The sequence below is a fragment of the Tympanuchus pallidicinctus genome, unplaced genomic scaffold, assembly GCF_026119805.1.
Source record: "Tympanuchus pallidicinctus isolate F22 unplaced genomic scaffold, pur_lepc_1.0 scaffold16, whole genome shotgun sequence".
In the NCBI taxonomy this organism is placed as follows: Eukaryota; Metazoa; Chordata; class Aves; order Galliformes; family Phasianidae; genus Tympanuchus; species Tympanuchus pallidicinctus.
In genome coordinates this window covers 29,736,255-29,762,564 of record NW_026294679.1, presented here as the reverse complement: position 1 = coordinate 29,762,564, position 26,310 = coordinate 29,736,255, and the positions used below count along the sequence as shown (strand labels likewise).

At 39.3% G+C, this 26,310-nt stretch overlaps 1 protein-coding gene across 1 annotated transcript in view; it reads left to right on the top strand.

The window, feature by feature from the left end:
- The window catches only part of CHAT (choline O-acetyltransferase), a 33,971-nt gene extending 18,537 nt beyond the window's left edge, over positions 1-15,434 (top strand). The window contains exons 8-15 of the mRNA XM_052677802.1: positions 2,165-2,334; positions 2,998-3,098; positions 3,283-3,411; positions 4,579-4,701; positions 6,122-6,263; positions 9,366-9,428; positions 13,278-13,415; positions 15,165-15,434. Of these exons, the coding sequence (XP_052533762.1) occupies positions 2,165-2,334; positions 2,998-3,098; positions 3,283-3,411; positions 4,579-4,701; positions 6,122-6,263; positions 9,366-9,428; positions 13,278-13,415; positions 15,165-15,434 (1,136 nt within the window). The remainder of the gene's footprint in view (positions 1-2,164; positions 2,335-2,997; positions 3,099-3,282; positions 3,412-4,578; positions 4,702-6,121; positions 6,264-9,365; positions 9,429-13,277; positions 13,416-15,164) is intronic.
- Positions 15,435-26,310: the final 10,876 nt, after the last annotated feature.

The following is a 26,310-nucleotide window of genomic DNA, read 5'->3' as shown; positions in this document are numbered from 1 at the left end:
CATTCTGTCAGAATGCCCCTCTGCTGCCATCTGTCACACAGCAACAGCACATAATGGAATACTGATGGGAAGGTTCAACCTCTACTGCCATCCCACCAACATCCACCTCTGATGCCGTGAGTCAATATAGAAGAGCAAGAGACATTTCTTTTGAAGCAGCCTTCCTAATGATCCCAGCAACTGTTGTTTTACAAACACAGTGAGTGTTTTTACTGCACTCAGACTGCAGAACAAACCCAAACTAACCTTCAAAGCAGAGGACGTGAATTCATACAGCAATAGGGGCTGCTGTACTTTGAGTATCACATCTGAATTTGATCCAGATCGTCTCTTCTTTTTTTTTTTTTTTTTCTTTTTTTTTCTTTTTTTTTCCCCTTTTTAATCCCAAAACCCCAACAAAGCAAAAGCTGATTGGCCAAGTCAGTTATGTGCATTAGAAAGAACCAAAGAAAAGAAATGTCTTCCAGGGGTTCAGGTGTTACTCTGGTCCCTTCTACTCAAGCTATTGTATGGTCTTCGGATTCAACTCTTTCTGAAATATTTATTTTGCATCCCAAGTCATGGTTCATGAGTTCTTGTGCAGTTCATTGTCTGCTCTATGTCATAATTTTGTCTGTGTTTGATCCATTCTCTGAGCATATTTTTTCTTGAAAGAACATCTTTTCACTACTTTTCTGCTTTTAACAGATCTGATCTGAATTTTATTCACTCTAATACCTAGAGTCAAGCTACCCTGAAGTCATATGTCAGAAAAAGGGCTTTGTGTCTGTCAATGAAGTGTGGGCAGCAGCCACAATGCAGTATCTATAAAGTCATTAGATAACAGAAAGCGAGACACTGATCAAATTGTGAGCAGTTTGTAAGTCACCACCCAGATTTTCCTCTAAGTCCACAAATACCAGCAGCTAAGATACACAGAGCAACTTCCATTCATGCAGATCTTCTCAGTCTTTGCATTTGTGGACTCAGAGCATCAGTGGAATAAACACAATTACTCTCAGCCCAGTAAGTGTCATATACTAAAAGAACTTTATGGCCAAGAGCACAGGGAGACATATTATCCCTTATAAGTCTTCTGAATGCCTTTGAAGACAATTCACAGAAGCATCAGTGTTCTATGTGATGTGGGGAGACAGACCACCAGCATCTGGTGCAGAAAGTTCAGGCTACCCACGTACCCCGTAAGTTAGACCAACAGATATCATCTTTCCATAACCTGTAAGAGGTCACAGCCCTCTTCTTCCTTCAGAGCACTGCTATTTCTTATCTTTCCTTTTCTCACATTTGTGCTCTTTTCCACTATACTGCATCTGACCCTGGAGGATATCAAGCACATATTTCTTTCCAGCTCCTCACTAACCAACATCACTCATTTCCAAAGGTACATTTTTTTCTTGTTTTGAAACATGCTTTCCATATTTGCAAAACCTAAACATACGTACATTTTGAAATTGCTCTACCCATAGAAGCAAGTGAGATAGGACAAGAAAAAGAAACAGAAGAAGTTGGAAAAGTAATATATTATTCAGAAGCACTCAAGTGATAGAGGGGAAGTGAAAGGTAGCAACATGCAATTTGAACAGTACTATGACCAAAAATTAAATCTCACAGCCTGATTGATGGATGTTTCTTTTCCCATGTGATAATGGCAACATACTCAATCCAGGGATTACTTACTTTGCAACAATAAAACATCAATGACAGGAAACAGAAGAAGGTTTTAAATGCAACAGCAGCATTCTGTACTGTTCCTTGTCCTGAAAAAAGTTTTAACATGAAAACAGCACAAAAACAGCATGGGTCCTACTGCTCCATAGCAGAGCAGTGTGGCACAAGCACTGAAACTCTCCATTTTGCACCTTTCCTCTCTCTCACTGTTATGTACAAATCAAGTAACCTTCCTTTGCTTACAGCAAATGAGAAATTCAGAAAACTAGAGGCAGAAAAAGAAAGTGAATATTATTGAATCGCATGAAAGAGTCACAGAAACAATTTAAAACATGAATTAACGTCTTGATGTAATGTTTCCTTGCACCGAGTTTATACGCTGCTGATCAGAGCAGCAGTCAGGTCAGATCATTAATACTGCCCAAGCCTGCAAGGTTCCTGGCCAGTCCTGCACTACAGGTAAGAATAGGTGAACGTTTTGCTCTTTTATCCCTAGACTCCACTAATCGCGACTCTCTTGACATGATTGAACGATGTATTTGCCTGGTGTGCCTGGACAGCCCAAGTGGGGTGGAACTCAACGACACAAACATGGCATTGCAACTGCTACATGGAGGAGGCTACCATAAAAATGGTGCCAATCGTTGGTACGACAAACCTATGCAGGTAAAAACCTCACAGTACTATGATATTGCACATGGTGAAGATCTCCAGTCATCTTTGTGGAAGGGAACACTTGGAAGCACATAGGGAAGAGCTGGAAGTGATGTCAGCATCCAGGGCTGGGGCAGAGAGCAGAGGGAGAGGGAAATGAGAGGGAAATGAAGGAAGGACCACAAAACAGGTAAAGAGGAAGGAGGGTAGCAAAGCAGGCTATGAGAAAGCTATCAAGTAAGAACAAGCTTGCTCATTTGATATGACATTTTTAATAAAATGTATCCCTAGGAGAACTCCTGGGTAAAATGTTGCATTGCTTTCAAATCAAGCAGAACCTTACGCTGTTGTGCTGGGTTTTTTTTTTGGCAACTGGGGTTTTCTTTACCATAAAGCAGATGATAAATCCAATTTCCAGATTCCAAGGGATTTTATTGAAGTTCACATTTTTATGAGACTCAGTTCAGCATGAAAGGGACCCAGCACAATATCATTCACAGAACAAGACGGTCTCACACTATAAGCATCTGCAAGTCAAGGAAGTACCTAGTGTGAGCAATAAGAAAACCACAGAAGAATGACAACGTCACTTTTTAGGTTGCCTAAAAACTTCACCTTTTAGGTTGCTGTTGGTAACATACCCTCAGCATGATTTGTTCATCACATGTCTTGCAGTTTGTGGTAGGAAGAGATGGAGTCTGTGGCACCGTGTGTGAACATTCCCCTTTTGATGGCATCGTACTGGTGCAGTGCACAGAACACCTGCTCAAGCACATGTGAGTCCCCTTTTAGTACCAGTACTGTTCTTGCGGTAGCCCCAGGAAGTTTCCGACAGCTGCAATTTCCCCCGGAGCAAAGAGCCACTAAGTCCTGCTAGTAAATTACCCACTAAAAAAGCCACATTTGACAAGCAGACTGTTACCGTGACCTTAATGCCATTTCTTCCTCACGTACTAATAGGAAAGAAAGCACCAAGAAATTACTCCGAGCCGATTCAGTAAGTGAGCTTCCTGCTCCACGGAGATTAAGATGGAAATGCTCCCCTGAAATTCAGGCACACTTGGCATCATCAGCAGAAAAACTCCAAAGGTAGGACACATTCCTCACTTTTTCAGCAATGTCTGCAAGCTGGGAACTATCCAACATGGTTTGTTCAAGAATGGTTTTTCTCTCCCTGCTCCTCTTCCTCTTCCCTTAAATACCCAGCACAAGCACACATATCATCTCCTTGCAGGACAGCACCCTTACAGGCAGAGGCTACTTCATGGTATTCTGGAATTGCACTACTATCATTCTGCTGTCATGTAAATATTAGGGAAGATAAACATCAAGAGGAAAAGAAAAAAAAAAAAAAAAAAAAAAAGAAAAAAAGAGTCCCATTTGCACAGGATGCAAATAATACAGGTCCTCTATTTATATGGGTGTATTTTATGGGTTTGACCTGACAAAACAGAGGCCAAGGCAATGGGAATATATATATATATGTGGGACAGTAGACTACAACTGATTTGAATAAGCAATTTGAATTCAATAATGTTGTTTGTTCACATCCAACAAATACACGTGTTGCTCCTACAAAGGTTAATTCTTCCGATGGTCTTTCCAAACTGTAAGAGATTTGCATGACCTGGGGCAGGGGAGAAAGGGCAAGGAGAGACTTTTTTTCAAATCATTTAGACCAGAAGCGTCCATTTCAGCGTGCATGCTGAAATGGAGTCCTTGTAGAGAATTAACCTAGGTAGCAGACATAAAATCACGAGTCATAGAATGGCCTGGGTTGAAAAGGACCACAGTGATCACCTAATTTCAACCTGCTATGTGCAGGGTTGGTCAACTACCAGACCAGGCTGCCCAGAGCCAATTCCAGCCTTGCCCTGAATGCCTCCAGGGATGGGGCATCCACAACCTCCTTGGGCAACCTGTTCCAGTGTGTCACCACCCTCTGTGTGAAAGACTTCCTCCTAATATCTAGCCTAAACCTCCCCATCTTAGTTTAAAACCATTTAAAACATGAACAAAAGGACTTGAGCACCGCAGTTTCACATTAAGGCTGCAGATTACAAGCCCAGTCTAGAACTCATATGAATAACTGTGACTGCTAGGAATAAGTTACCAAAGGCCAGGACTGCCTGCAGAGCAGGAGCCCTCTCACCTCTGTGGATACAGCAGGAACTGTTCTCCAGGCTTTAACTACACTGTGAAATGGAACATGAGTCTTGCATCTCCCCCCGTTAACTGCTTCTGCTTGTTTTCCAGGATAGTAAAAAATCTGGACTTTATTGCCTACAAGTTTGTGAATTATGGAAAGGAGTTTATTAAGAAGCAGAAGACCAGCCCAGATGCCTACATTCAAGTAGCACTGCAGCTGGCATTTTACAGGTAAGGTTAATTCAAACCATAAGAACAAGAGAACTCGCAGTTGTTTATTCAGGGTGTTCACTATTTTCTCAGTAGCCAAAAAATGCCTCCTGCATGGAAATGAATAATCTTGCCTAACAATGGTAGAACAGAAATTACAATGCAGTTCTGAGCCAGAGTTCTCCTTTCTTTCATTCCATTTCATGCTCCCTTCCCTGTCACCCCACCTCTCTTTCAACATCCCTACAGTTGTCTTAGGCACAGAGAAAGAGGCAAGAAGATGTAGCAGGGATTGGAAGACAGAGGCAGGAATGAAGTCTAAGTCCCTATGTTAGTACCACCTCCTTGCCATTGTGGATAGCTTGGAAGGAAACGTGGCAATAACTCATAGCTCACTGCATATATATGCAAAGGGTTAAGTGTCCACAGGAAAATAACACTACAACAGAATTTCAGATCAGAGTTCCTACACAAAGCAGTAACTACTTCTACTTCCTTCTCCAGAGGCATCCCAAGATTTGATAATATCTTCTAATTTCCATGGTATCAAAGTTAAAATCTGCTTTCCACATTGTCAGAACAGCTAACAGGCCAGGCTAGAGATTGGTTGCATGGCTTCCTGCAGAACAGCCTATTACACAAATAATTATTTATCATGTCAAATTAAATCCTGAAGCGGTCTTTGCATAGCCAAAATGAACAGATGCCTAACACATTTTGTGTATCTATAAACATTTGTTAAACACCCATTGTCCATATTCCATTAACCGAACTCCAGCAACAGCCTGGTCTAAGATTTTCATCTGGATCTGAGCTACAATTTAAATTTCACATATTTACAAATGAAAGAAACAACAACAACAACAAACCTTATAACTGAATCTCCTGACTCAACAAGAAGTATGTAAAACACAGTAGGTCTCCTGAAGCAAGGCATGGTAGCTCCACAACTGGTTCCAAAATAAACAACAACCTGTGTTCTATTTGTAATGCAGGCTTTCATCCCAGCTCAGTCTCAAAAAAATGTGCTTTTCTCCTATTGCTTTCCTCACTGTCGCACTGAGTTTGTAAATAAAGCGTATTTCACTCCTGTGATTAATTAGACAATTATTTTATGATGCAGTACAAATAAAACATTCCTTGAGATGTTTCCATAGATTTTAGTTTTACTAGCTTTGCTTTCACACAGCAAGTAATTTTTTTTTACTGGCAATGCATAACTAAAACATGAACAGCTGTATGCAGCTCCTCATATTAGAGAGGAGTGAGCATTCATCTTTTTTAAGTTTCTTATACAATTCTATCAGCACTAAGATGAATACTATATAAAATATTAAATCATGCCCGTAACAATAAAATTTACGAAGCCCGTGTTTCTTTTAATCTTTATGATGCCTTGAAAATAATTATTCCTTGGATTTTTTTTACTTTGTTCTCTCAGGTGCCACAGGAGGCTTGTCCCTACTTATGAAAGCGCTTCCATACGCCGATTTGATGAGGGCAGAGTTGATAATATTAGGTCTGCTACGTCAGAAGCATTTGCTTTTGTGAAAGCAATGGTTGATGACAAGCCAGCTCTGTCGGTATGTTGGTCTGGCTCCTTCTGCTTTCCCTAACAAAACCCTAAGCAAGTAAATACATTTGTGATTCCCAATCTCTCACATTTTAACTGTTAGCTGAGAACATAAAAGAATAGCGCAGAGCAACTGCTCTCACAGGATTTTGCTCTTTGTGCAAACCGACTGTTAATCTGAATATTTATTTATTTAGCTGAGCATACAAAGGATTCAAAGGCCTAGACATGACACTGAAACAAACAAAACATCTGATATTAGACTTAATATTGCCGTCCAAATGATCCATCACAAAGTCCAAATATCTAGGCTAAACATGGAAACCTCATGGCCATCATAGCATGACTCCAGGAGAAATGTCTGGCTGCTCCCCTGCAGCAGCAGATAGCAGGTCACAATGTGCAGTGTGGAATAATTCACATGTTTTCATTCCTGTGGATATGTTGTAGCTCATCTTTTTGATTTTGAAGTCACGTTTCTGCCTCATACACATAATATTCTGGGATCTCCAGGAGGGCTGAACTCTCACAATGGAAAAGCTTTCATGATAAAAAAAAAAAGCATAATAAAACAACGCTCCAAACTGTCCTGACATCACTCTGCAAAAATAAAAATTGTTACCTTTCTTTGAGGTGCTACCATCTGTTTTCCAGGAGCATGAGTACTCTGTACGTTAGATGGCTGTGCAAAGAGGTGCAGCTGACAGAGCTGAAACTATAGCTGCCTGAATAGCTCTGTGCTCATCATCCCTGCAGAGCCTCCCTCAGCATCTCTCTGTGTGCCACTTCCACTCATTGCACTTCACTGCTGTACAGGGAATTTCCAGGTGGCTGTTTGGATGCAACAAGCAGCCACAGCCTAAACTATTTTGCAGAGAAAAAACCAATCTAGCTGTTCTGCAATATCTAGCGTGGCCTCAGTAGAAACATTGCTGGGCTGTAGATTAAGCATAAATTACTGAAACAATGTAAACCAAGCTCTAACACCCTGGAGGATGAGGGGAAAAATTGTCCAGAGAAGTAGTCACCGTTCCATGGCTTTTTCAATCTCCTTCTGGTTCCTATATCTAGAATTTAGCTATTGATGAAGACAACTTGAACAGTTTCCATGTTATAACAACAGCTTAAAGGAGAGCAGAGGTAATGTCCTCTGCTGAGTGAGTAATTCAGGGCAGAACGTGACCATGCTATTACACATAATAGTGACCAGCATGTAATTTGCAAGAAAAGGCTGATTTGTTATCAGTGTCCTGTCTGACTGCCCACAACACAGCTCTTTCTGGTACTCCATCAGAAGCTGCTGCCAACTTTAAACATTTCCCTCCGCATTTGGGTGCCCAGCTGCAACCCCAGCACGTCTACACTCCTAGAAGGAGCCAGTCTGCTCCTGCTATGTTTTTGCCAGATCCTTGTTCTCTCCAACAACCTCTTTCCAACATCCTTGCTCCAAAACTTAACGACTTCTGCAGTTCTCCCAAAGCTTCAGCATTTCCCACTGTTTTACCACTCAAAGGTAAGACTGTGCCAATATTTAACAGCATCCTGAGCTCTACTGCTTCAAACAAACAAGCAGAAAAATGTCAAGCCAATCTAGGAGGAGCTCAGTCTTACCCTCTAAATCTTTATATTTCATGCTTTAGCAGTAGCAAATAGGAAGGGTAATAGGGAGGATAATGCTCCATTTCTCCTGGGAAAAAAAGAAAAAGAAAAAAAAGAAAAAAAAAAAACCAAAAACAACACAACACCAAAAAAACCACAAGTATAATGCAAGCCAATCCATTGACTCCTTGTATATTGAGAGATGCAAAGGGCATTTGAACTGGCTGACAATTGTTCTTTCCCACAACCTTCAAGAATACAGAAATCTTTGATTTGATTTTAGCACCCAAAACACTTATGATGGTCATAGAACCACTAGAAACAAAACTCATGTAACTATTTTGAGATGATTTCTTTAGATCTGCAGAATGCTTCTGGACGTGATGGGGTTAATTCTGGTATTTTTTTGGATAAAGAGATGCATCACTTGGTTTAAGTAGCCTTGGACTCCACAGAATATTGTTTGCTAATAGCCATTAATCCAAATCAAGTTAAAAATATTTTTCTATCCAATGCTAATAAAAATTATCTTCAAATGATAGCTTGAACAGTCACCAAAGATTGATCAAGTCAGATTGATTCTCTAGCAGGAGAAATATCTCATGCTTTTGACACTTGCTGTAAAAGAGGCAGCATCTGACACTGCAGAGATTGCTTGACTAGCTGTAAATTAATCAGATTTAAAGACTGCATGTGGTAATTTAATCTGTATAAAGGAACTAAGGCCTGGCTCCAGCCCTATGAAAAAAAATATCAGCCTCTGTACTTCGAAGGTCCCTGATGGTGGCCTTGAATTGCTTCTAAAATGAATTCTTTGTTAACAAGACCATTTATCGTCCATAGGAGCTGAAGGCCCCCTGTTCATCTCCAGACCTGGTCTCTTCTGGCTGTTTCAGGGTCTCCCAGTGTTGCATCTTCTGCCTTGATGTACAGCAGGGCAGCATTTCTTAAGCATGAAAGCCTGACTTTTGACAGGACTCAAAATTTACTAGCCTGTTATCTGAAATTTGAGACATATATGGAGGGTAGAACAGCCTTGAAAAATCCTAGATGCCTTTTCACACACGGGAGTAATTTTTTTTTTTACCAGCTAGTAAAATACAAGTAATGGTTTGCATTAATATCACTGTCATTGTCCAAATAAAGCATTTTGGAAGAGATGCCCAGCTGTTCTGAAAACGCTGAATTACATTAAGAAATTATTTTCTTACTTCAGATGCAACAATTCAATTAGTAATAATCTACATGCCCAAAATCCATTGAAAGGAACCGCAAATCTTGCTCTGGCCTCAAACAAATGACCACCAATTCCCTCGTTCAGCCCTTGCACAACCATACATGGTTACTGAGTAGGACACCAAATCCTTTTGGCTTTTCAGTTGAAAGGAATACCTGAGCAAGGAGCAAAGGACATTTGAGAGTGCCTGCTGTTTGGCTGCAGGTTAAATGATGGAAGATACGAACCTCTTTGAGAGTTCAGGCAATAAGAGATGTATTTCAATTCCCCCAACAGGATTCTGAGAAGATGCAGAGATTTAAGGATGCAATTGCGGCTCAAACTAATTACACTATTTTGGTAAGTAAAATGCTGCTTTGTCTGATTAAGAACTTCTTTTTACCTTCCAATTGAAGTATGAAGATACAATCATTAACTTCGTAAGAAAGCATGCATATCTCAAAATACAAAAATACCATGTCACAGGAAAATTTCTCATGACACCCTCCAAAAAGCCATATTTGACCAATCTTACTTAAGAAACACCTCCTGGAAAAGAAAACAACAAAACCGTATAGAAAACTTAGTGGCAAGCCTCCACTCTTGCACATTAGCTCACTTATCTTGAACTTTCATGGAACATAGCACTCTGCATCCATCGTATTCATGGGGAATGAGCATCTGTCAAACATTATTTGTATTAGTGTCATAGTTAGAAGTCTCAGCCATGAATTAGGATTCCATTAAGCTTTGCACTGTACGAACTAACAGTGCAAAAGTGGCTTTAAAGAGAATGCAATCAAAACATAGCCAAGGTTTTTTGCTGTTGTTCAGTTTATATTGTTGGTATTTACTGTGGATTTTTAAAAAATAACTATTGAAGGATTTGCAAAATAGAACACTACTCAAATGAGATAAACTTTTATATAATAAGCTCCTTGGGGCCATCATGAAATATTATCTATGCAGATAGCCAAGAGAAGTGGCAATATGCTATTCTAAGTTGAAGAAGCAATGGAACAACTTATCAAGCAAAAAGTAAGGAAGGCGTAAAAGCAACTGACTTCACTGCTGTGTAACACGTAAGCAACAGAACTGCAATTGCAAAATCTAGATCCTCCAAATTTACAGGTACTCAGACCCATAAGCTATAGCATTACACGTAAGCTCACGAGGGCTGTAAAGCATTGGAAGCTTCCTGCCCTCCTCAGAACCAACTGTGCATTTCTGTAGGTTTCTCTTCCCTAGAGGTGAGAGGTCCTTATCTGGGACTTGATCCTCAGCTGACAAAAGCAGTCACTTGGATTAAATCTGTGACCAGAAGCTGGGAACACAGCTCATTAGATGGACTTGTACTGGATGTACTGGAAAGCAGACCCAAAGTGTAATTTATAACAATATAATCAACAATGAGGAAATAATTAGACTAAGCTCTTTTTTAAAAATCTGAGTGCAGTGTGTTTAACAAAAGAAAGAAGAACCTTCCAATGATTAAATCAGTTTAGTATCAAAAACAACTCATTTTCTTTTTCTGCTGATTAAAAATGAGACAATTCAGCTTAAGTAATGTTTTGTATCATTTCGTGCCAAGACAAAGCACAGACTTGCTCTATGAAGAGCCCAGTCGAACCACTCATGAAATTAATAAGTGTTAATAACCAGCTGTGTTAAGTGAATTTCCTACCCATGATTTTGCCTCAGATCACTGCCTAACAAACCCACATTGCTGATTGCTGATTAAATACTCATAATGTTCAAGAAATCATTAACTTCCAGAGATATGCTCAGAGCACTGGAGAGGTGAAATGTTGCTGTAAGGTAGTATTTGTTCCTAGGATTGTGAAATTAAAGAAGCTGGAAAGAAAAGTAGTTTTAGCTTCAGTGCTAAGAGACTGCATTTTGAAGCTGAGACTCAACAATTACCTCTAAAACAGAGACAACACTTACCTTAGGGTAACTGTCTCACCTGAATGATCTCAGTATAATTGCACAATGAACACAAGGTACTGTAGGTCACAACCAATAGAGTTTCTGTATCTTTCTGCTTTAAAAGTGTTTATTTCCTACAAATCCTCCCTCCAAATCTTTTCAGTTCAAGAAAATGCTATAAAATTGAGCCTCAAATATAGCTTATAGGAAAATACTAAAATCACCATAAGAAAATTAATTTATCTTTTAATTTAAAAATACTTCTGGGTGTTTCATCAAGCTCCCCTTTCTTTGTCAGAATTTAATTGATGTGTCTTTAAACTGAGGGCAAGGCTTCCACGGTCTGACTAAATTGGGTATAACAGACTTTTCCTAAGAAAAACAAACAAAAAAAGTCTACTTCATAAAGCAAAAAGCAATTTAATGATTTTATTTCCCCTTGTTAGGGCTTACTAGTAGCATTGCTATCTTAAATGTGGAGCTCTAAAATTCAATTTAGCACAGTTTTTTCCAATGCGTTGACTCACGGTTTATTTTGTTAGCCTGTCTCGGCCTCTCTTCAGACATGACATTGATCTATGTTGCAAAAATGTCATTGCTAACAGCCTTATAAATCTTGTGTGATAGCAAAATATTTCCTTTGATTATCAAGTCAGTTTTCCTCTATGGGAAAAACAACGTAAGCACTGCCTTGATATATGCTACCTTTTGCAGCATCCTTGCTTCATCTGGGCTGATGAACAAATGGACCCTTTACCAATGGGTGCCTACTCCTTAATAAAGCAAACAAAATTATGCACTCCCAGCCCCATGTTTCAGGCACTTATTGCTGTTTGAAACTATTCTCCCCTCAAGAACAAGCTAGTGATTTTTGTTATATATTAATTCTCCCCTCAAGAGGGGAAGTAAGCTCATGTTCTCTTTTAAATCCTAACTTCTCTCTCAGGTTGCTTATTTCTCTTGTTGCAAGGGGTATCTGCTTTGCTCTCAGTGTAGCACAACATCCCTTGCCATGCATTTCCTTCTTGTGTGAGATCAGCCTCCCACCAAAAGCTAAAGCTCCATCCTTACAATCCATGCACTCACCAGCAAGAGTAAGCCCAAACTGAACGAGCATCTGAGACAATTCCTGCCTGCTTGGAGCAGCTGAATGCTATTCTTCGGATGCCAAAATTTTGACTTGGTTTTCTAAAGGAACAAATTCCTGGAAATGTCATGTTTGACTGTTTGTCTGTCTGCTCCCTCTACTGACTTGTGATACCACTGGCCTCTTCAACTCACATTTTCTATCAAGCAAAAACTGTTAAAGTTAATCGAATTCTCTAAAATCTATAGTGCTAGATAGCTGGATAAAACACAGAAACCCAAGCACGGTAAGCTCCCAGAGAGGCTTACTTCAGGCTCAGAGTGGTTAGTTCTCAGGAGTTGGCCACCAGCATGTTCTCTGTGCTGTTCCACATCTGTTGTTTTCAGTTGTCTCATGTCAACAAAGGCTAAAATAAGGGCTGCCCCTGAGATAATTCAGCTCTGCAATGAAACCCCAGGAGAAGGGGAATTGGAGCACTTGAGCAGTCAGTTAAATATAGAAGACTTTTGCATCCCTAATCCTAATCCTCAACTGGTTGGAGATGCTAGTAGACTGTGATAGAACACTGGTAGATCTAACCATTCTCTACTTGAAACAGGATGCTTTCATACTGGCCCTACACAGAGGTGAAACAGAAAGATTACAGATGTCCCTTCCAATTTAAGTTGTTCCTAATAAATCTGCTAGTAGACATCTACTAGATCTTTGGATCTACTTTCATTGAATGATATATACTTCTAGAGTGAGACCCACGCTGCAAGGCATCAAAAGGTTATCCTGATGTCATTTGGAAGCATCGTGGAGCTTTCCTCTTTGAAATATAACCCAAGTGATGCACAGCCAATTCCAAAACACACTTAGAGATTTCTGTTGTCTCCTATGCTCCCTTCAGCAACTTTGGAAGTCCACTCCATGTTATTCTGTTCTGGGAAACGATGAGCATCTAGAACTCCAGATAACATCAGCACATAATATATCTGTAGATTATCCCCTTCCTAATTTTGACAACTTCAAAGCACCTCATGAACACCTAGCTATTGAGCATCAACAACATATACACTCCAAGTAATATCTGAACATTACAGGCATTACATTACTCAAACTAAGTTCATCAATCAGAAAACAAGGCAGCAACAGCCAGGAATGCATCTCCATACTCAGCTGAATGCTGGTGTCTATTATGTTGTACACAGGCTATTACTGGAATGGCAATAGACAATCACCTACTAGGACTGAGAGAGGTGGCACGAGAACACTTCAAGGAACTGCCAGAGATCTTTACAGATGAGACGTATTTGACAAGCAATAGGTTCATCCTCTCAACCAGCCAGGTAAGTTTTTCCCTATTCACTTACTAAGCAAAGAGTAACTGATTTGCCAAAGTCTGTGTCTCACAATGAAAGCGACAGAATGAGAAAAAAATAGTGCCACCAAGAAGCCTGCAAAATTCTCCAGCTATTTAATCCAGTTTTGGCTCATTTTTCACAATTAGCACAGTAAATACTAACTGAAGTTATCACTTCCCTTGCAACACCACAAAGGCCTACCTCGAAATTCTGGAAATACACACACACACAAATTCAGTGAAATTCATACAAGGGCTTGGTATTCCTACACTTTCCAAGCTACACATCTTCCTATTGCCTTTCTTTTATTCCTTCCCCTAAGGTGCAAACTGTAGTGGGAATTCTTTATGCCAGAGACTGTACAACCCCAAGCCAGACAGGCTGCCACTCTGACAAAGAAAAGCCAAGAACTATGGGGAGATCTTATTTTTGAAAGGAGCCACGTTAAAAATCCTCAAGAGCCTGCAGTTATTCTGTGCAAACAGTGCAGATATGCATCTTAGATTTACAGACATTTTAGATATTTATGGATTTATAGTTATGAACCACTACACTAAGATAATTCAAGAGCAAACATTACTTATATTTAATGTTCTGAATAAGGAAATATCCTTTGTTGCATACATCCTAGAAATTAAATGTTTAATTGCATATTGCAGCAGTCCTAATGAAAGAAGAAAATCATATAAGAATTCATTTACTGAAACTCAAACCCAAGAGCATAGATTGGATCTGTGCAACAAGAAAGACTTACAATATCATGCTGCAGCATAAAACCTTAATAAGTAATTTGATCTTGTCATAATGTTTGCAGGCTTGAGACGTGAGTGAATGTAACCAACACACTACTACATAAATTCTCCAGGAAACTATCCGTGAGCAAAGAGTGTTTGTGAATAGCTTTATGGCCTTCGGCTGTTGCACAGCAAATTCATCTGACAATTCTATGGCTCTATTAGCAGGACTAATGGCTTGTTCTACACCATTAAAAAGCCAAATGTCATTTGTGAAGGCCCATATACACAAAGTCTGAAGCATAGATTTCTATCACATCCTTTATTTTCTCCAGTAGAAACAGTTTCATTCCTGTATTATGCCATGATTAAATTGAGAGATAATAGAAATATAGCACCCAAATGTATTAAAATACGCTTTTACACTGCATCACTTTTAATGAAGATTAGAATTAGAATGTAAATTAATATTGAGATGGATGATACTACTTTCTATAATCAATCACACTCTTCACACCACAAGTTTAACATAACCTTAACAAAATGAAAATCTTAGAGAAGTTCTAAGCATCTTGATCTTCATCAAAATTGTATACAGCCTTAGAAATTCCACACCTATCAGAGACATAGCTTGTAGCTGTCCAGCAAATGGAAATAAGACGTGCATTATAATCTCCCCTTCAAACAATGCCAGTTTTTAAATACCAGAAGACAAAAAGAGCAGGCAAATTCCATACTGAGATCACAGCCTTTACCTTCCAAGCATCAGCTCCAGAGTTCTGAAGAAACTGCAGTTCTACAGAGGGGATTCACTATCACAGAATCATGGGATGGCCAGGGTTAATGATCATCTAATTTCAATCCCCCTGCTATCTGCATGGTCACCAACCACAAATGCTATGTTTCAAGCATTTGTTTATCTTTTTCCTCATTCCTAAGCAGCTGATTTCAGGTGCTCTGATTAATGAGAAATTATTCCTTACCTTCTCCCTGCAACCAGGTTCCAACGACTATGGAAATGTTCTGCTGCTACGGGCCTGTGGTGCCCGATGGTTATGGGGCATGCTATAATCCTCAGCCAGAGCATATATTATTCTGCATTTCAAGCTTTAAAGACTGTAAAGAAACATCTTCAGATAGGCTTGCAAAAGCTGTGGAAGAAAGTCTCCTAGAAATCAGAGATCTGTGTGACAAATGCAGCTCTACAGCAGCAAAGTCACTTGCTAAACAAGAGGAAGCCACACAGTTGCAGAGTGACCGCAAACTCTGAGAAGCTCTGGGAAATATTATCCTGAATCCACCATAAGAAGAAAAAATTGACATAGTTGTTCAAAGGCAAGATAGTGCTAGTGATATATTAGCATAGAAAAAAAAAAAGCCATTTCTTTTACACTGTTGTTGTGAAATCCTACATTTCATGCTTGAGGATCAGCAAGAAGGTTTGGTCTCACTAGCTAAGATGAAGGAGGCAGTAATATGTGTACGTACTGTAGTACCATTTCTAACCATAATTGACTTATGCCAACTTATCTTCTAAAAAAAAAAAAACCTGAAGTCTGTATATGACATGAGTGAAATACTAAAGCATGCCAAATAATTAATATCCCCAAAAATTAATTCTATTCTAAAAAAAATTACATCTATTCCTGCAACGTTATTGTGTAAAGAGGAGGAAAAATAAAAGAATTTCCCCCTATCAGGTATGTTGAGCACTGTAAATAATGAGCTGTTGTCACTAAATCTTGAAATTAGCATGGGAAGTATTAAATAGTCTACTATTTCCAACATTACCAAAGCAGATCTTTTCTAATAGTGGCTATTGTGTGCTTCTAAATTCAGCAACAGACATCAGCAAAATTAGACTAGGGTCTGCACGTTCCCCTAAGTCAGAAGTGCTGCAGGTTCAGCCTTTATGCTGGTTTGCACTGGTCTTAAGCACAGTGCCACCCTGAAAGCAGCATGTTGGAGATAAGATCCATCAAAAGGAGTTAGGATAAATTTGTCCATAATGAATTGACTTGATTATTTCTTTCTGACAGCGAGCAAAATCCAATCTGACAGAGAAGCAAAGCACAAAGCATGAGTACAATTCAATTCTATTTAAATCTTTTTTTTTGTTTGTTTGCATAGGAAAGAATTCTGTCAGTGTGACCAGCAGGAGAGCTATATGCAACCACAGAAAATCAAAGAGCAATAAATAACTAGATTAAGGAGGCAAACTTGCAAGACAAGGAAGTTTCTAAGATAGAGTGATAAATACCAGTTTAAGAGTACTAGTACTCATATCAGCTCTGCATCATGCCACTTGGGAGGGATTTGTATTTTATGTTTTAATATCAGATGCAGGGTATTGCCTTCTGCAACACACAATAAACTCAGTTGCAAAGGTAACAGAATACTTGGTAATCACCATATTTTCTGTGAATGTTACCCTGAGGTTTTGCTCATTATTTCTCTCATTTCCTACAAAACCTTCCTAGGACTGGTATTTTCATACATCTTCACTCAAGCTGAAATACATTGCCATGCTTAGCAGCGTTCAAATGGAATCACGAGGATATAGCTTAGTGACTGACTACAGATACCTAACAACTAACTGGGCACTCATCCTTCGTTAGGAGGCTGCAGCATGCTCTGAAGCCAGGCCAGGGACCTGATGGTGGAGAAATGGAGACCTTTTCTCTTCCTTTGTAGAGAAAGCAGTCACATGCCTAAGCACTCACAGGTCTGAAAGCATGGAAATAGATGCATTGTAATAAACTAGAAGCACAGATATACTTCTAAGAACTCTAGATACTGACCCAGTAGATTACGTATGTCCACGTTTATTTTATTGCCTCTTTCTAATCACGTTCATTCAATTAAGCATTCTGCTTAATAAAGGCTATGTATGCCATATGCCAAAGCACAGTAGGCCTAATAATCAATCAGAACAAGTCAGCTATGGTGGAGGAAATCAACTCAGTTGATTTACAGTGATTGGGGTTTTTTTCTTAAGTTAATGTGTTCATTTAAAAATGTGTATTTCGTTACTCCATTAACGTGGCTCAAGCCAAAGACTGAATCTATTTTTAGATGATGTAAATAGTACCATGGCAAAAAAGCTGCCCCAAAGTTAAAACTCAAATGTCACCCCTTTCCTAACAACAATAACAAAATGAAAGTTAAACTAAAATATTCACTAAATATTCACCCAACAAATTTGTTATTCAAAATATGACTTAGAATTGTTTTTCTACTACAGTAATGAAAATTACTTTGAAACATTGCCAGTAATTTTGCTCCTCTATCTTGGGTCACTACAAGGACATTCTGCTCTTTTAACATAAACATAGCACTACAACCTCAAGATATTTTTTTTCCATACAACTCTTTGCAATTACGGCCATACTTCATGGGTACACGATGCTGTGAATTGTTACTTGATTATTTATTCATTTTGTCCTAAAGAAATGTATGATTTTATTTTGTATTCCTAGTTTGATAAGTACCAATATTTGTTGGTACCTATTTAAGAAACCTCAGGCTCAGCTCCTGGTATATCTACACTGGACAGTCTTGCATAAGGTTAAGATGGATAAAATTTATAGCTCAGAACATTCCCAGTTTGCCAGCAGGAGCTTCATGGGGACTGTGCTTCTTCTCAGCTAACAGAATCCCCTACACTTACGTTTTATCACCCCATGCAGCACTGCATTTATTAAGGACTTCAGGAAATAGGTAGCTTTCTTAGGTGCTTATATAAACTGGTTCATGTGACGATGAAACAAAATAAACGTGATTTCAAAACTGGTACTGTTAAGGGTGTGAGGGCCTGCTGCCTGTGGCTGGAGCAGGGCTGAGGCAGCGTGCCTGGACTGCAGCATGGGCGACAGAAGACTCAGAAATATTTTAGTGATACTTTTATTTTTATAAAATAGTATAGATTTATGACAAATGTGTTTACTTATAGCCCGTTCAATTCAGTAGTCCAGTGCTCTATAGAAACGTGTTTATGTGTATCTATATGAATATATATATGTATATCTGATGTGAAGCAAATGCTGGTAAACACTATTTCAGCTCATTGCGCTGCCAATAAAGCCATTGGAATGAGCTCATGGCCTCTGTGTTTCCATTAAAAGATTTTTCAGTCTACATGAACTCACACAATCTCATAAAGGCTCCACAGCAACAAAAGACGACAGCAAAAATCAGTGCTGTCTCAGACACCACAGTGCTCACACCCAGTGCAGGGTAACAGCACGCTCCCTTGTGGTGGTCCTGAAGCCACAGCCACGCCATGGTGATGGAAGGAGCAACTGCTGGGTGTAAAGCTGAGAGTGCTGAGACTTTGTCTCTCTCATCCGTTTTGTAAGTGTGAACTAATTGTCACAGGTTGCCGTTGCAACTGCCTGGAAAGCAGTGGGAATTGTCTGATGGGGATTGTGCATAGCTGACCAAAAAAAAAAAAGCATTTTTCAAGGTGAGGTTGGATCACACCCTGGGCAACCTGATGTACCTGTGGTGTCACTGTTCATTGCAGGGGAGTTGGACTAGATGGCTTTCAGAGGCCCCTTTCAACTCTAAGGATTCTATGATTCCCACCTCAAAGCATGTGGCTTTCAGAACTGGACTCCTTCTACAACTAGAATGATAGAATTGCTCAGGTTGGAAAAGACCTTAAAAATCATCAAGTCCAACCACAAGCTAACCATACTGCCCTAACTCTAACAACCCTCCACTAAGTCATGTCCCTGAGCACCACATCCCAAATGGTTTTTAAACCTTCCTTGTTCAGCCATTTGCTGTGGGTTTTCGTGGTGATTTAAATTACCATGCTCAAAGCAGCTGTTGCAGGTGGACGTGGTTAAGTTACCTTTATGACTGATGTATACTGGCTCAGCCTTGGCACCTAGCTGATAAACCAGTAAGAGGCAAGAGCCTGAATATTAAGTACAAAGGAGTCTGGTTCCACTGAGGAATAAAATACTATGGAATAAGATGAATAAAAAAATAAAACAAAATTAAAATCAACAGACTGCCAGGCATGTGGCATTTGTGTGCTGCTGGAATTGCTTCATCAACAAGTTCTCCTATTTCCCCTGCTCTGATTACTTTACAGCAACACAATGTACTGTAATAAGCCCCAAACACACCTAATTCAGCTAAACAAATATGTAGGTTAAGAGAAGACTTTGTCCCTTTTGGCTCAATTCTCAGCTTCACAAAACGTCAGGGCTTTAAACATACTGAAGAATTACTCTTTAAGCAGAAGTGAAATGAATTATGCGTCAACGAACAATTGGGTTATCAAGGTTGTTCACTTAATGTTCCAGCTGTTCTATAGCACCATCGTAATGTTTATTGGAGATTTCTTTTGAATTCAGTCTTATTCCATGGTACTTGCAAATAAATACATCGTGTTTCTTACAGCTGCTGCACCAGTTAATAGCAAATACAAGTACATAATGAATTTCTTGCCTTTTACTGTTAGAACAAGAAATGATGGAGGGTAGAGGCTTTGTTCAAAGGAGATCCATTAACGTAATAATAGAGAGGCCAGAGATTAAAGCTGATAGGATTTATGGGGAGTTCTGTGCAGTACTTAGCTACATTAACACTGTTATTTGCTTCTTGCTCCCATAAGCTTGGATACACCAGGAGTTCACTGCAAGGCAAGTAACATAGTAGTGCTCACTGCTTCTTTACCCTTTTCCAGCTGTTGTGCAAGCAGGTGGACACCAACCGATTCTAAAGGAGATACCAGACTATGGGGAGACTGTATTTCACTGCAACATCTTTGACCTGGATTTTGATAAAGTCTCTGATGACTTATGCTTCAAAGTGAGCACTTCCTAAGGCATAAACAGTCTGAGTTCTGTCAACATAAACTCCTCTAATTTTGCGTTACCTTACACTGGAGATGTTTTAAAGGGCACAGACAGAAAGAGACAATGGTTCTTAAGGCAATACCTGGGAGAGCACTGTCTCGTGGCCTTCCCACAGGCACCAGCACACAACTGTAAGAAAACTTGCTAGATTTCAGTCCACAAAAGCATTGGAGCATCCTTTTTCCTTCCACAAAAATATGCTTTCTATGCTTGGGTTTTTGGGGGTGTTTTTCGTTTGACTTTTTTCCAGCTCCTCACCTTCCCCTGGCAAATCAAAGAAAATATCATTGCAGCACCTCAGGAGATGCATTATATATAATACATAAAACGTAGTACAGTATCTCCTATAAACACTACACATACACTACGTAGTATAATGTAATAATATGTAATATGGCATTACACATGTGTAATATACGTAGCATTTATAGGATATAAACTGGCATAAAGGAGGAAACGGGGCAATTGAGAAGAGAAAGCTGACCAAGCAGAAAGGTATTTCAGGCACCACAGCGTGGTTGGCTTGAACTTCCTGAAAGGAAGGAGACACACCAATAACCTGAGGGTTCCAGTACTGCTCCTTCTGGAAATTTCTTCCAACAAAATACACCCTTTTTTGTCCCAGTCACAGATCTATGCTATACTTCTTCCTGCTCAATCACCTCAACTCGCTTTCTGTTTTATTTCAAATCTAGATTAAAACTGAATCAATCTCACATTACGCAGCTAATAAGAGCAGAGCCAAACTGGGTCCAACTACAGTGAGAGAAATGCAATCTAATATGGATGCTACAATATGGACTGGAAATATAAAGAAAAAAATTACTTGGATACATGAGTCAATTGTGCTTTTGCCCTTTAGGAGGTGATTGCAAGTTGGATCCACTTTGTGAAGAAGATAGAGAAGCAGTGTTAAATGCTTACTGACTTACAGGTTCACATTCTCTTTTCCCTTGGTTTTCAATCAGAAAATTTACTTATATTACAAAAGTATTACAAATATTAGGACACAGTTGGCTCTTTACACTTCGCTGTCTCTTAATTGAGCTCCAAATAATCTTGTTATACCCAATGTGTCTTCCAGATAAGAATATATTCGCATCCTTTTCCAGAATCTGTTACGTGTTACCACTCAGAACATCACGAATTCATATAGAACTGTGACTCACATGCAGTTTTAATGATTTGATTTTAATTAAAAGAACAGAATTCCTGGCTACACTGCATTCTTTCAACTTTCAGAGTTTTCTGTGCTTAAGATAATAATTTCAAAGTCTTAATTGCTAAGGGTCAATCCACACGTATTCAAACCAGAGTGCCAATTTGGCTTTTCTCTTGGCCATAACAATATCTAAAAACATTTTTGCATCATTAGACACAGCTCAAGGGTATGGCCAGAAGGAAGCCAGCGTGGTTCTAAGGACAGGGTTAGAGCTGACCGTATGTTATCATTACTTATAATCAAGATATCAAAACAGAACACTGCTTATTCCCCTTCCCATCCCTCTCAGTAACTAGACCTTAAGGCTTCCTTTTTGCCCCTGGCTTATCAACACCTCAAACTCAACTTCATTTAAAAAGAGCTACTGACCGAGCAGTTTGCAAGTAGTTGTATGCCAGAACACTGCTCCCAGGAACAATTTTCAGTCTTGCCCACATTTAGTTACAGAGCCGCAGAATTGCAGGGGACTGAAGGAACAAGCTTTGGGGGACCCAAGGCTTGGGGTCTGAACGAGAAGCAGCTAACTTCAAGACAAATTGCTCTTTTGCAACAGAAGGGAAAAAACATACACAAATTTGAAGTAGACCTTTTGGCTTGGTATCCATTCCCCAACCACCACCTGTGATCAGTTGCCATGGCACTGACAGGTAGCTGGGTATTTGAAGGAGTAGCCACATGGACAAAGGTATTTACATATATATTCCTTTCAATACGTGAAATAACCACTTTTTCCTCAAACTCCCCCTCATTCTTAAAGGGATTATCTGCCTTGCAGATAATCACTGCTGTTTGAGTACAACTGAACAAGCAGACCCAGCCTGCAAGCCCTCTCTGCAGTGACTCTCAGCCAGACTACCGTGATGAAGTCAAATCAGGAGAAAGAAAACAGCAGCAGCAAATTATTCCAGTAGTAACTCCGACTAAATTGCTGCGTGGCTTTTAGGGTTTGACTAATTGTCTCATTAAGGCGCATTTCAGATCACCGAAATGGATCTCAAGTATTTTTAATCACTGAAAAAATTGTAACTCTGAGAGCTTCTCTCCCTCCTCTCCTCAGCACTATTTGCAGTGGAGAAGCACATAAAGCCTCCTGTTGATTGGAGCCCCACAGTTACACAGTTGGCAGTCAAATGGTACTAATGGCACAATAGCACAATACAACTGAAATAGTTTGCCTCTCACGGTAACCATCTCTTGTAATGTGATTAAGCTTATCACGTATGTTTCCTTAAGTTTTGCAAAACACTCAAAAATTTGACAGCTCTTCCAGTAACTTCTTCAAAAGGGGGTGGGAAAATGAAAAAAAAAAAAAGCAATCAAGGAATAAATCGACAACACTTGATCCAAGAAAGAAAAGATAACAGCAATTGCATCAGACACGGGCTGCACAGCAGCACGGTTGCGTGGCACCCAGTCCACTTCTCACGCAGAATGCAACTCCAAAGGCTGTGTTTGTCACGTTTAATTGCAGATGCTTTATTGAAACACTTAGTTTAGGAGCTGGCTTGCCCTAGGCAACCTCCATAACTGATGGAGAGAGGCATCTCCACTGAGCAGTTGAGGTTTCTACTGAGTACGAGGCTCCTAATTTAAGCACTTCAATATTATTTAAAACCAAACAGGAAAAAAAAAAAAAAAAAAAAAAAAAAAAAAAGACAGATGAAGCTTCCTCCTCACACGAGGAGCGTATTTCAAAATATTTCATCCCAGACCATCACTCCCAATGGCCAAACACACGCAGCAGCAACACATCCCCCTTACCAGAGTTACAGGCATCCACCCAACACGCTGCCAAATTAAAACCAGCAGCCACTTAGTTTTTGAGCAGCTTCTTCACAGAAGCTTAACACAAAGCAGGCACACTATTACTAGGAGAGAGGTATGCTTCCATGTTGGTCAGCCTGAAAGCCTGCAAAAGCCTAGGAACTGCTTTGTGAAGACAGAAGCAGTGCACGAGAAGGAAATTGTTCCTCACAGCTACTCAGTAAGAGCTGGAAATATATTTGAGAATAAAAGGCATGTTTTGCTTGCTTTAAAGTTACTGCACAGTGATAATCATCAGTTCTCTATGGGTGCACAGCTGGTTCATGTACTTGCCAATACAAAACAGCACAAACCTGCAAGGTTCTCAACAAAAGTTTAAAGTTCACTAGTGGAACAAAGTAGAATTATTTTAATAGATTTGTCTGCTTTTTTTTTTTTTTTTTTTTTTAAATGATCAATGGTACAAACGTTAAACCTCCTTCCTGCTCATTTTGCAAATCAGCCAGCCAGCAATAACATTAAACATGCTGACAGCCACAATTTCAATGCTTCATTTTTACACACCAAGAGCCTGGGACCCATTTGGTTAGCAAGCAGGAGGAAATCACTTCTCCATCTCTTTCACCTGATACTGAGATGACAACCTGGAACCACAGAGATCTCGCTTTCCCATTTTCCAGTTCTCCAATAAGAAGTGCTGCACAACTTAGCTGTGCTGCACTCCACAGCTAGTGCCAGGAAATGCTTTCTTCCAATAAATTCTTTCCATCTCTATATATGTGTTTTTATATTATCACTTCAAGTATTTATTTTTTTTTAAAGAAACCAACAAACATTTCCGATTTCAGCAGTCCCTTTAAACCATCCAAACCTCCTTTGTTTATTTTCAGGTAGTTTTGCTCCAAAAGCTGAGAACACTTCCTATCAATGCCCACATGTGTTAGGAGAGGAAAACACCCAGGAGGATACACGCAGGCTGCTTCTGCTCTGTCGAGGAGCATATTTACAAGAGTCATTTACTCAGGATAGGCTCACTCAAGTGAGAGACAAGGTGCATTACTAATTTAAGATGAATTTGGAATGTGGCCACTTAAAACTCAGTTTTGATTGATTTTGTAAGGCAATTTTAAGAAGAGAGTTTCTGCACCCACACATAGGCATGATTCAGATACATATTTACTCATCTATGCACACAGACATACCTATACTGAGGAAAGACCAAAGTTTTACACATCAGCGGTTTTCATCACAGGCTTGGAAATAAACTCTGAGGACAAGAATAAGCTGCAGAGCTCTCCATTTCCTTTCCTTTGGCTTTTGTTAGAGAGATAGGTACCACAAAGTTACAGCCTGCACGAATCTGTTGAGCTCCCACAGTATTGCACCCACTACGAAAAATACAGTTTTACTGATAAGAGCTGTGGTAGAGACCTGAGAGGTTAAATAAATGAAAATCACACCTCAGACAGCACATCCTTACATCTTTAATACGTAAGAATTCAGACCAGTGATGAAGAAGAGAAGGAAGAATATTATATGTGGGTTTTTTTTGCTGGCAGTCTCTGCAGAAGCTATGTATGTACAGTCATAGACTGACACGCAGACTCAGAGCTATTTTCCCAAAGCCTGTAGGACCATGTCTAAACAACAGCTTCAGAACGTGTGTGTATGTAAATAAATTAAGGAATGTCTGGTCTATAACGAGCAGGGTGTATTGTGGTATGAATAGCACAGAATGCATTAAATAAACACTGTCACATATGACCAGATATCTATTAAACAAGCACATCACGAGAGAAGTTAATTATCTAAGCGTAACTAGGAACCATTTAGAATCACTGGAGATTACGCTGCTTTATTTCTGTTTATCTTTCCTTCTGAATAGGCAGTAGGCTGTAGCAATGAAGAGAGTCCCAAAGCAACACAGAGCTTCAGCTCTTAATCAACCATAAGACAACAATAGTTTGACATTCTGATCAACCAATAATTTTCTTCCAAGTAATTTTAGACAAAATATGCTGGCATGAAACAGCATTTAGGATGTGAAGTTGCAAGATATTTATGGTTCTTCTGATACCTTAAGCTGCTCAGGGGAAGGACGACAGCTTCCACGGCATATTTTATGTATATGTTTTTGTCAGATATATTACACCAAAAAAAGTACACTTTGACTTCTTCAAAACTGATTGTTAGTGTCAGAGATTAATACCTCTGGAGTAAAATATAACTTTACTGTATTAACAAGATTTTTCTAGACTCGCAAGCTAGAACGTTTCAGTCCAGAAATGAAAATGCTAGGTCTGCTAGAATGAGATTCTGCGTGGGCCATGACATTCACAGGGAAAACCATCTCCTATTCAACCTACCCAACACAGTCAATGTTGCAAATGTGCTTTAGTTAAGAACGCTTGTGCAACCCACCCTAACACACAGAACAACTGATGAAGAAATATTTAATTACATAAAAATCTTGAAAGCAACACCAAGCCAATTCCTTTAAATTACTTAAGTATGCTTAAAACCTGTAATTGTATATAGCAATAAATATTTCATCCTTAATAAGCCTATTGGGAGCAGTTTGCTAAACATTTATTTTCAGTTGAGAGGAATTATGTATGATCATTTTATCACATTCTGAGTAAAACAACTTGTTCCCTTTGATACCCATAGTAATGGAGACACTTATTTGGGAAAATATATATTTCCTCCAAGGGTTCTTCTCTTCCGTAGCCCAAGGAGCAGAGGCATAAGCCCATATCCAGAGGAAGGACACAAGAGGTGCATATTCAAGCACCTTTCCATCATGCAGAGGGCTGCATCAGAGCTGCAGGGAGGAGCACTCAACATCGCTGCCTTCTACCAAGTCCCTGAGCAAACACCTTTAATTTCACTGCAAGACCATGAATATCAGCAAGTTGGCAGACAAATGCATAGGAAGCAGCAAACATTTCTGCAACTAAAATTGTATTTCATTATTTCACACAGCATCTTTAGCAATGACAACAATTGTTTTCCCTTCTAAGTTAATTAGGTTTCCATTTGCCATTAATGACTGCTCACTTAAATATCACAAAGAAACTGCCTGGTGCACTTATTAATAATTGAAAACTTGGAGAAATCTGTGAAATATTTTCTGTCAAAGCTGATGATTTCTAACATATTATTCTTCCCAAATAGTTTTTTTTTTTTGTTCTTCTTAGGTAATAAGACATATTAAATAACGGCACTAAGAAAAGCACAATCTGAATTAATAGCTGAGAAGTATCTAAAAATCAGAAGAGATTTGA